General features: G+C 34.9%; 1 protein-coding gene across 4 annotated transcripts in view; it reads right to left on the reverse strand.

Moving 5' to 3' along the window:
* Positions 1-12884, reverse strand: part of LOC140627314 (uncharacterized) — a 290030-nt gene that overhangs the window by 25297 nt on the left and 251849 nt on the right. For all 4 annotated transcript variants that reach the window (XR_012026135.1, XM_072815491.1, XM_072815489.1 and 1 more), the window contains exon 10: positions 146-267. Coding sequence is in view for 3 of the 4 variants with exons in the window: in XM_072815491.1 (XP_072671592.1) it covers positions 146-267 (122 nt within the window). In the remaining variant the exon portion in view is untranslated. The remainder of the gene's footprint in view (positions 1-145; positions 268-12884) is intronic.

A 12884-nucleotide genomic window follows, 5' to 3' on the forward strand; every position in this document is an offset into this window, starting at 1 on the left:
TCTTGTCTCTGTCTAATTAGTACATTATTATTTTGGGAATTGAATATAATCTTAAAAATGCAGTGGAGAATAAAACAAACTATTTATATATTATACTCAAAGTTAATATTGTATGTTTGTAGATCTGGTTATTAGAGAGGCTTACCTTGGAGAATTGAGCCTTTTAAGGGAAAAATATCCAAATTTGTCAGATGCTATTTCAATTGGAAGGGACACATGTTGAAGTGAAAATATATGTTTACTTGATGAACTAGTCGTAGTTACTGGCTGTGAAGCAAAAGCAAAATAAATCATAAACCAAGTTATAATTTCTCAGTTGCATTTACCATGAAACAGAACTCTTAGGAATTTTGATTGAGGGAAGGATATTACTTCATTAGCTTCATTTGTGCTTAAGGGTAAGTCATGGTGAGAACCTCTTCCAAAGTAAAACTTCAGAATTAATATTTAAGTATAAAAGCAGACACAAATACATTGTGAGGTGTCTTTCTATCCTCTACTTTACTAAGAACTAATGGCTATTTCCAGTGCTGCATTGGTACTCTGTTACCCAGTGCAGGTAGCTGGAATTTGACCTAAATTGGGACAGGTTCTCTTTCCTGGGGATTTAGAATTAGAATTCAGAAGGGGTTTTTTTTGTTTTGTTTTGTTTTTTTTCTGCTGGTTGCTTGAAATGAAGACAGGCAATCTCATGCATTAAAGAAAAGCAATGTCTGTCAGATGCCTAAATAAGTAGAAAAAAGTCAATGTGCAGAGAATGTGAAGCATAAAACAGCCACGCATAAAGGCAACTGAAACAAGAGATCATATATCTCTAGAAGAACAGATGAAAACAAATTTTTATGTGGGTTCTTGATTCCAGTTCCTCCTAAGTATTAACTTTCCTTTCTGCCCTTGAGTTCTCTATGGTAATCATGATCCTTGACTTGAGTTCTTACTATACCCTTTTGTTTTTGCTCAAGCTAGAATGAGTAAAGTTTTGTTCCTTTCAACCAAAAGGATTTTAATAGACATAATAATTGCTATTAATATTTTTTGTTAGCTTCAAAGTAGAACATACCTAACAAGTGTATCTTTTAGACAAAGAAGGAGTCCAAGCACAGGAGAAGAGAAAGTTGACAAATGATCAAAATGAATTTTATCTATGCGAAAATGACTTATTCCATTTTTCAATGAAACCTGAGCAAAATATGATAGACTTATAATATGTCATTTAGGTATGATATAACAAAAATACTTCATAAGGTTTAATATACTATATAATTGATTATTATAAAAGATTTGGAATCTCCTGTCTCAGCATATAATTGTAAGCCTCTGATGAGATAATGATTAAGAGAAAATACTCACTATGAAAACTGGTAAAGACATAAAATGTAAAAGATTAACATAAGAAATAGAAAGGTAATGTTGGATTTATATAGCAAACAACCATGAAAAATATTTCACATCCCGGGGGAGGTAAATAACAAATTTCATACGCCTCTAAACATTGATCTAAAACATGCCAATACTCAGAATTTCTTTGACTCTTATTCTATCATAGTAATAGCTTTTCTACTATGATTGTAATTCCCTAGTTTTCATCAGCTTGAAAGTCAAGACAAAACTAAAGAGTGAGGAAATATACAAGCAGATTTTATTCAGTTAGACATAATATATGCCTAATAAAATAATATCTGTCTTTGTAAATTGGTAACTAATATCCTTTCATGTATTAGGTTTATCAGGATACCCAGCTTCCTGAGGAACTATACAGATCATGTTTCTAATCTTTTCAAAAGAACGTAGGGCAGCTACATATTCTACTACATTGATTTAAAAATCTAACAGAAAATACAATAAATATGGAATTGACGGTGGTTATTTAGGATTGGCATACTACCTGAAGTTTTGGAGGCTTTGACTAGAACAAACCTTTATGTCTGCCTTTTAGAACACTGAACCAAATATCTTCCTTAGCAGGAAAACTTTCAAAGATAGTACAGAGCATCAGAAAGTTTAAATGTTCTTTCTAGTAATACCACTTTACATAGATGACACTTTTGAAATATATTTCTTGCTAGTTAATTAAACTTAAACTGACATCAAAAGAAGGGGAAGGATGTTTATAAATTCATTAATTAGAACTCTGTAAAAACTAATCTATATCTCTAAGACTATGTTTTCCTGAGAACTATAATTCTGTACAGTACTGAGAAGTTCTAATTGAGAGAAAAAATTGCTGTGAAGACTAAATTCAATTAGACTGTTAAATAAATGTGTCCAACTAATGAATATGTAAAAAGTTGCCCCTTCTTTCTAGAAAGTTGCTTCTTTCCTCTAAAGAATATTAATTCTACAGTTTTATACTCTACACTAAACCAATTTTCAGTTAAGCCTGTAAGGTTCTGTCCAAAAGTTTATTTCCTTGTTTTTCCTTTATTTATATCTGCTGTTTTTACTGCATCTTATATAGAACTAAGTTTTAATTTCATTCTATAATCTTAACAGATTAGTCATTAAGATGAAGAAATTTATTAGACCATTTCCTGATCTGATGACATCAGTGCCATGCTACATACCTACGAGCGTATCCTAATTAGTCATTGTTCTAAAAGAAATGGTTTCATGGGTTATATAGGCCACAGAATGTAAAAGGTGACTCCCAGGTGCATGGGGAATATGAAAATAATAAAAAGTTTCTATTAATAAACAGTATTATACAGAAAACTTTTTCTCCATAATCTGTTTTTTTTAGTAAAAAGTATCATTGTATAACTAATGTTAATCTTAAATGCAATTAGCATGAAAGGAAGTCAAAGCATGTGATTTGCAAAATTTTGAGAATTTTAAGGCTTAAATAGGAAATTTAAGGGGAGCAGGGATAGTGCATGGCAAGGAGCCATTTATTTATTTATTTTTTCTTTCCTTAAAGATTTTATTTATTCATTCATGAGAGACAGAGAGAGAGAGAGAGAGAGAGAGAGAGAGAGGCAGAGACACAGGCAGAGGGAGAAGCAGGCTCTATGCAGGGAGCCTGACATGGGACCTCGATCCTGGGTCTCCAGGATCACACCCTGGGCTGAAGGCGGCACTAAACCACTGAGCCACCCAGGCAATTTTATTTCTAAAAGAAGTAAGGCCTGTACTCATGAAACTTGACTCTTAAATCATTCATTCTCCTTTTGGTAAACTATTCCCACCATTGTACATTGTATATTTCCCTAGAGGTTTACTTTGGGAAAACATCACTAGTAAGAATCCCCATTTGCAGTTTAATGTCAAGGAAAGAAGCCAGTATATCCAAGTATTTTCAACAAGCACCATAAGTAAGTATAGCCTAGTTTAAGAAAAAATAAACTAGATGAAGAGCTGGCAAACTATGCCTTGTGAACCAAATCCAGCACATGATCTGTTTTCATATGCCCTAAGATCAAAGGAAGACTTTTACATTTTAAAAATGTAAAAAATGTAAAATGCAAAAAGCCTATTAGCCCTTCAGTGAGATCATTTCCTTCAATAGTTGAGGACATAGTCTCTTGGCCTGTAAAGCCCCAAATATTTAAGAAATAAGTCCTTTACAGAAAAAGTTTGCCATCCTTTGAACTACATGATTTCCAATGACTTTTATGACTCAGAGTCCATGAGATTATATTTTTAAGTAAGATTAGGAGGCCTTTTTAAGTACTCTGAGATGTTTTTTCTATGTAGAGAAATGATCAATTTGCTTAAATTTCTGAGAGTTCAGAGGCTTCTTTGTATCTTTGATGGTGCTAAAGTCATAGAGTAGTTTGCCCCTGGAGAAATTTGTGACTTATACATCTGAAAATGTAATTTGTGAGTTGTCTAAGAGGGATTTTCTGTGGATCCTCCAGACTGAAGAAAAAAATGACTCAACTTGCAAACACTATATAGGGAGAAGCCTTTTTATATTAAAAGATTTTGTAGAATTATGGAGTGCTGAACCACCCAAGATTTTTCCCCTACACTTAAAAGCTAATTCTAAGAGATGTCAAGATAATTAGGGGGTAACTTTTAATAATAGACTCTGTTTCCAGAACAGTAGGAATGGGGATCTCACATCTAATGGGATGTGGCTACAAAGACAGTGGATAACAAGTATAACTTCTCTTTCCTACAAAATGAAAGCTTTTCATTTTAATTTTACAAGCCTCATAGTGCAACCTTCACCCTATGAGTGAAATAACTGGATATAATATAAATTAATCACTTCTTCATTTGACAATGTTATCATCATTACCTACTAAAATCTCTTTTAGTCACACGTATTTTGTCAAACTACTCTATAACAAATGAAAGATCAGTACTGCCTAAAATGATCATAGATCTAAAAATGTAAGAGAGTATTTCTAGTTACATGCCAAAGAACAATAAAAATTATTATGAGATAATTACCCTCTCCTGATCTGATTTTTTTCTTATTTCATATACATATATAATTGTTTCCTCATTTTTTTTCTAGTCACCTATTACTTTGGCAATATGCTTGAATTATAAGGTATGTATAACATGAATATGATTTTATTATGCATACCTAATCCTTTATACTAGCAATTCTCAGGTTTCCATCAACAATACCATATTTACAGTTTTATAAATATTTTATAGTTAGTATTTCATGTTGCACTCTTACAAAATATATTGGAAAGGACACTCCAGAGAAAAGTGAATTTATAATAGATGCCAAGCAATCTATAAACAAGATATTTTTATTTTAAAAAGATTTTATTTATTAATTTGGAGAGAGAGAGTGAGATAGAGAGAGAGAGAGAGAGAGAGCATGAGTTGGGGGAGAGGCAGTGGGACAGGAAGGGAGAGAGAATCTCAAGTGGACTCCACACAGAGCATAGAGTCCAATGCGGGGCTTTATCTCATGACTTCGTGATCATAATCTCAGATGAAATCAAGAGTTGGATGCTTAAATGACTGAACCAACCAGGCACCCCAAACATGATATTTATTTAATTTTTGGACTGCCTTTTAGTATTTGTGATTGTGAAAGTATAAGATTATACATCAAAATAGATCTGTTTTTATGTAAAACATATTTATTCTCTATAAAAATTCTCTATAAAAGATTTTAAATGTGATACATCTATTAGATTAAAGAAATTTTGATAAAAACTTCACATCAGTATTGCCTTGGGTTGTCTCCCAGATATTTCCCAGTACATTTATCATATTATAGGAATCAACCACAGGGATATGATTAAGTATGGGCTATGGAATTAGACTGACTTAGGTTTGAGTTTGGACTTTGCTATTTATTATTGTGTGAGCTTAGGCAAGTCACTTAACCTCTCTATGGCTCTGTTTCCTTTTCTATAAAGTGAGGATAAAAGAGTTGATATGGCTTCTGGGCAGCAAGGGAAACAATCAACTTAACTAAAAGACAACTCACTGAATGGGAGAAAGATATTTGCAAATGACATATCTGATAAATGGTTAGTATCTAAATACATAAAGAACTTACACAACTCAATGCCAAAACTAATCCAATTAAAATGGGCAGATACAAACAGACATTTCTCCAAAAAAAGACATATAAATGGCTAACAGACACATGAAAAGATGCTCAACATCACTCATCATCAGGGAAATGCAAAACTACAATGAGATATCACCTCACACCTGCCAGAATGGCTAAAATAAAAAAAAAATGCAAGAAACAACAAGAGTTGGTAAGAGTGTGGAGAATAAGGAACCCTCTTGTACTATTGGTGGGAATGTAAACTGGTTCAGCCACTGTGGAAGACAGTATGGAATTTCCTCAAAAAATTAAAAAAAGAACTACCCTATGATCCAGGAATTGCCCTACTGGGTATTTACACAAAGAATACAAAAATACCCTAAAAACAAAACAAAAAACCGAGGCTCCTTCCACAGTTTGGCTATAGTGGCCATTGCTGCTAGAAACATCGGGGTGCAGGTGTCCCGGCGTTTCATTGCATTTGTATCTTGAAGGGATACATGCACCCCTATGTTTATTGTAGAATTATTTACAATAGCCAAACTGGAAGCAGCCCAAATGTCCATATATAGATGAATGGATAAAGAATATGTGATACACACACACACACACACACACACACACACAGAGGAATATTAATTAGCCACATAAAGAATGAAATCTTGCCATTTGCAACAAAATGGATGTAGTTAGAGGGTATAATGCCAAATGAAATTAGTCAGAGAAGGACAAATACCATATGATTTCATTCATATGTGGAATTTAAGAAACAAAACAAATGAACAAAAAAAAAAGTGGACAAACAAAAAACCAGACCCTTAACTGTAGAGAAGAAACTGGTGGTTGCCAGAGGGGAGATGGAGGGGTGAATTAGGTGATGGAAATTAAAGAGTACACTTATCATGATGGACACTAAAAAATGTATAGAATCATTGAATCATTATATTGTACACCTAAAACTAATATAACACTGCATGTTAATTATATTGGAATTAAAATTTAAAAAATTAATGAAAAGAGTTGAGGTGAAGATTGCGAGAGATGTAATTGGATTACAGGATTATAATTGTTTAACACAATGTTTGGTAAATAATAAGGTACTTTATATGTACTTATTGTTATTATTAATCATGTAGTGCCAAATTATCTTTAAGATATAATGTAGCTAAGAGAATTCTGCTCTATAGGAATTTGAGTATTGCTTAGTATTTTACTGAGTTAAATAATAAGTATACTATAAGGCAGAAAAAGTTTAAAACATTTAGTGACATAGAACTGCTTTGTTGTTATATGCCTGCTTAGGGAGATAATGGGCTATGTGACTCATGCTTTGTCTAATATTATTCATTAGAACTTTTCCCCTTTCCAGTTAATTTCATTTATATTTATTTTGTTGTGTTGTATAATAATTACAGAAGTAATTTTCATCCACAAATTAAAAAGATTACATTCTAGTTGCTTCCTAGAATAGCTTTATATTTTGATATAGTCAATGAATAGCAAATAGCAGGTATGTTATAATGTATTTTTTAAGGCTCAGAGGACTAAATTTTTTTAAAAAATAGATTCTCCTTTCCCCCTTAAATCAGACAACTCCATATAAGAAGTAAGATGCAGTAGTTAGACTTCATAGATTGGTGGTCTGATGTCATGAACATTGGTTCAATATGCTAATGGAAATTGTCCAACTGTATCATTCCACAGATATTCATGCTTTCTGAAACACAAGTAATCAGTCTTAAATGTACTTTCTTAAATGTACTTTAGAGCACAGGACTGATGTAGGAGTAAGTTCTTCAACTGACAGTTTATGGTATGTTTGTCATTACATGAAAATGTTAGAATATATAAATAGCTAAAGAAAAAAAGATGTTTCATATTCACAAGTACAAAACCATAATTACTAAAGCTATGTATTACAGTTATGTTGATTCCGCTGTTCAAAACTATGAGTTTGTTCACCTAAATATTTCATTATGAACTTATTACAAGTGTCAATAAATGTGTTGATTGAATTTGACTCCCTAAAATAAAATGTAATATTTGTGAGCATATAATAAGTAATCTATTTAATTTAGCCATTAATGACCTAAATTAAGATAGAAGCACTTAAAGGAAATAGTTTTTCTGGTGAAGAAAACTAAGCAATATAATTGCTGACTTTTCTAATTTTTCCTCCATGTGTTACAGTTCCTATAATATTTCAGATATAGTTCTTTGTGAATTCCATTATAAAATAAGTTTAAAAAATTTAAAACTTAAATTAATTCTACCAGTTTTTATAAAATCAGACGCAACTTTGTATCATGATATAGTTTTTATAGTTTCTTTTCATTGCTTTCTCTTGGTTCTTCTGTATTATTTGTTAGTAGCAAGAGAGGCTACACAGGCTATACTGAATGCGAGGCCAAGGAATAGAGGCTTGGTATTCTGTAGAAAATACAGATGCTAGGGAGCCACTAATTCTACTTCAATCACATAGTACTTGAGCTCTAAATATAAGAGAACTGTGCTAGCTACTGCAAAGGAACACCAAGATAAATCAAGCATGGATCTTCCGTCAAATTGCTGCCACACAGGGTTATGGGGAAGATTAATGGAATATAATACTAGAAATAACAAATATCATAAAGAAGATACAGATACGTGTAACAGAGAAAGCAAGGGAACATCCTAGGTATCTTCCTAGGTGTATCTTGTATATACTTAGTGGAAGAGGTGACATTCAAGCTTGAATTTAAAGATGGGTAGAATCTGGATATACTTAAATGAGGGAGAAAAAACATAACAAGCAACAAGCATGAGGAAAGGCACAAAAGTGACAAAGCACAGAGCATATAGTGTCAAATTGGCATGATCAAGGCGTGAGTAGAGACCAAAGTGGGAAATATGTTTGGGAAGGTAGGATTAGCAATAAATTAGGGAAGACCTTAAAAGCCATTCCAAAGAATTTTGGCTTTGTTCTGTTGACAATTAGGGAAATACTGAAAATTAAGAAGCACTGACATGATTATGTTTATGAATTGAGTAGATAAATACAGCAGCAGAGTATAAAATATACTGATAAAGCATAAAACAAGGGAGAAAACCTAGGCAAATACTTTAAAAGGACTGCTGCTTATAGCGATATGAAGAATTGGGCAATTTCTCTCTGCAAAATAGAAGTATAAAAATGGACAAAATTAAGGAAGATGGTGGCAGAATAGGAGGGTCCTAAGCTCATCTTGTCCTAGGAACAAAACTAGAAAACTATCAAATCATCATAAATACCTCAGAAATCAGCCTGAATATTGACAGAACAAACTCCACAACGAAAGGGAGAGAAGAGGCCATATCCAACAAAGTAGGACTTGTGGAGACATGTTGTGTTTTCTGCTAAGGAAATAAACCAATATCCCAGCTTTTTGCTTAATTTTATTTTAAAAAAAGTCCATGAATCTTAAAAAATCCTAAATTGTATCCACAATACCCAAAAGTTTATTATACCTTTTTCTTACATATCAAATGAATGCCAAGAATCTTCTTATGACCAGGTCTTTGTTAACCAAAGTTGGATAGTTTTAAAAATGAAAATCTAACTAATGGATCAACCTATTTATTCATGAGATGCAGCTTCTATCAAACTTGGAGCATTGTTTACATCATAAAATGTTAAACCATTAGCATTATAAACTGCAACCTTAAAACAAATTTTCAGTTGCTCACCCAGCCCTCTCTCAACTCTGAGAAATGTGGTTTAGTGAAGAAACAGGACATGGGTATGTGGAGAGGAGGGAGCAGCGGTCACAGAGAAGGATGAGAGAGAGTAGAACACACAGGGTAATGCACAAGGAAAGTATTTCCTCAAAACCATTGCCTTAGAAAATGAGAGGGGATGAATTTCACGAGTTCTTGCAATCAGTGGGGCTTAAAGCCTGTAGTATTAGCTGGCATTGTTGGGTTGGAGCTCTGAGGGCACTGCCCTGGCTCCTGGAAAGAAGGCAGGCAAGCAAAGTGGGGACAGACAGCATGGAAACAGCAATGTGAGGAATACTTGGGGTACACAGCAGGGAAATTATTCAATTCTTGGAGACTGTCCCTAAGTGGCAGCATTCACTGAGACACCTCTCTGGGGACAAAGGACCTGGCCGGAGACATTTACCTCCCTTAACCCTCAGTATAAATAGAAACACCTGTGGGAAGCAGCACTGTACCACTGGCTGCCTAATTTGCTTACACCAAGTGCCACACTTCTGTGCTCTGGTGGGACTGACCTCAGCCAAGCTTGCCTCAGTCCAAGCTAGGTGGACACTTCCCCCAAAAGATCAGCACAAGCCCCTGCCTGCACATCTCTAAACCTGGAGTTTTAAAGATCAGCAAGCTTGGCTGAGATTGAGCCCAGAGTACTGATCTAGTTCTGGAGAGAAGGCAGGCAAAAAACTCAGAGACAGACAGAATGGAAACAGCTATCTGAAAAATACCTGGGGTACAGGGGGAGATTAATCTCTCTTTTCAGAGTGCTTCCCTGAGAGAAAGGCACAAAGGGACAAAGGAACTGGCTGGTGGCATTTCCCTACCCTGTCTCTCAACATAATCACAAAACTAGCTGTAGTAAGCAGTAAAGTCCCAAAGCTGGTTACAAACATGCTTGCACCAAGCCCCATCTTCCTGTCCTCTGGTTGAACTGCCCTGCTCAGTCAAAATTGCCTCAGTGCCAATGCAGTGGGCCCTTCTCCCAGAAGACCAGCAAAAAAACCCTGTCCACAAGAAGTCTCCTGACCAGAGTCTTCTGCAGGGACTCAGTTCTAATGGAATTAGTATGAAGTCTCATTTCATAAACAGACCACAGCACACCTGGTTAAAAATCTCCACATTTAGGCCAAGAACCCAATACTACCCAGAAGAGGCAAGAAAAGACTGAAGATGACTGGCCTGAAGGGTAGAGCAGCAAAAAAACAACCACAGAGTGTACGTATCACACACCAGAGACATTCCCTGAAGTGCCGGGCACTGGACAGCACATATCCTCTTCTTCATAAAGCCACTACATTTAGGAACAGGAAATATAACTGGCTATTCCAACACAGATAAGAAGGCTGAGACTTAGACAAAATACCAACATGGAGGAATTCATTCCACAAGAAAGAACAAGATAAGACCATGGTCAGAGATCTAAGTGAAACAGATATAAGTAACATGCCTGTTGGAGAATTTAAAGTAACAATCAGGTGTCTGGACTTGAGAGAATAGAAGACATCAGGGAAACCTTTACCAAAGAGATAAAAGAGTTAATCAGTTAGAAACGAGAATGAAATAAATGAGATTGGAAACAGGCTTGATGTAACAAATGGCAAGCTGGTAGAAGCAGAAAAAGGAATAAGTAATATAGATGACAAAATAATGGAAAATAATGAAGCTGAATCAAAGAAAGAAGAATTATGCAACATGAGAATAAGCTTAAGAAACTGAGTGACTCCATCAATTGAAGTAACATTTGTATAATAAGAATCCCAGAAAAGAAGAGAGAGAAAAGAGGGCAGAGAATTTGAGAAGATAATAGCGAAACAGCAGCCTAATCTGTGGAAGGACACGGACATCCAAATCCAGGAGGCACACAGAACTCCCAACATAATTAAAAAAACAAAGCAAACCAAAACCAATACATATTGTATTAAATTGGCAAAATATACCAATAAATAAAAAAATCTTAAAAGCAGCAAGACAAATGAAGTCTTTAACTTGCAACAGAAGACCCATAAGGCTAGCTGGAGATTTCTCAACAGAAAGTTGGCAAGCCAGAATAGAGTAGCAGGATATATTCAAAGTGCTGAATGCAAAATACTTGTAGCCAACAATACTATATCTAGCAAGGCTATCACTCAGGATAGAAGTAGAGGTAGAGGGGATCCCTGGGTGGCTCAGAGGTTTGGCGCCTGCCTTTGGCCCAGGGCGTGATTCTGGAGTCCCGGAATCGAGTCCCACATCAGGTTCCCTGCATGGAGCCTGCTTCTCCCTCTGCCTAAGTCTCTGCCTCTCTCTCTCTCTCTCTCTCTCTGTGTGTCTCTCATGAATGAATAAATAAAATCTTAAAAAAAAAAGAAGTAGAGATAGAGTTTCCCAGAGAAACAAAAACTAAAGGAGTTCATGACCATTAAACCAGCCCTGCAAGAAATATTAAATAGAACCCTTTGAGTGGAAAGGAGACAGCAAAAGTGACAACGACAAGAAGAGTCAGAGAAAATCTCCAGAAACAATGACAAAGCAAGTAATAAAATGACAAAAATATTTTAATTACTCTGAATGTAAATAGACAAAATGCTCCAATCAAAATACATACAGTGTCAGGATGGGTTTAAAAAAAAAAAAAACAAGACTCGTTTTTATGCTTACTGCAAGAAACTCATTTTAGACCCAAAGTCACCTGTAGATTGAAAGTGAGAGGATGGAGAAACATTTATCATGCAAATAGATGTCAAAAAGAAGACAGAGTAGCCATATTTATATCAGACAAACTAGACTTAAAACAAAGACTGTAACAAGAGGTGAAGAAGGGCACTATATGATAATAAATGGGAGGTAACCCATGGATAATATCATCCTCAATGGGATAAAATTGAGTCCTTACAGTTAGGAACAAGGCAGAATAAACCAATACCCTAGCATATTATTATTAATTGCTTCATGTTTCCTGTTGTCCATTCTCACCACTGTTATTTAACATCGTATTGGAAGTCCTAGCCACAGCAATTAGACAACAAAGGAAAATGAAAGGCAATTAAATCAGCAAGGAAGAAGTAAAACTTTCACTATTTGCAGATGACATGATACTCTGTACAGAAAATCTGAAAGACTCCACCAAAAAAAATGCTAGAACTGATAAAGTCAGTAAAATTGCAGGATACAAAGTTAACAGACAGAAATCTGTTGTGGGATGCCTGGGTGTCTCAGTGGTTGAGCATCTGCCTTTGGCTGAGTGTGATCTTGGAGTCCCAGGACCAAGTGTCGCATGGGGCTCCCTGAGGAGCCTGTTTCTCCCTCTGCCTATGTCTCTGCCTCTGCCTCTCTCTGTGTCTCTCATGAATAAATAAATAAATAATCTTAAAAAAAAGAAATCTGTTGCATTTCTGCACACTAATAATGAAGCAACAGAAAGAGAACTCAAGGAATCCATTCCATTTATAATTGCACCAAATATCACAAGATAATATGAATAAATCTAACGGAATAGGTAAAAGACCTGTACTCTGGAAACTAAAATGCTGATGAAAGAAAATCAAGATGACATAAAGAAATGGAAAGACATTCCATGCTCATGGATTGGAAGAACAAATATTGTTAAAATGTCTATATTACCCAAAGCAATCTACACATTTAATGCAATTCCTACCTAAATACCACCAGCATTTTTCACAGAGCTAAAACAAACAATCCT

Source organism: Canis lupus, chromosome X (genome assembly GCF_048164855.1).
Source record: "Canis lupus baileyi chromosome X, mCanLup2.hap1, whole genome shotgun sequence".
Lineage (NCBI taxonomy): Eukaryota > Metazoa > Chordata > Mammalia > Carnivora > Canidae > Canis > Canis lupus.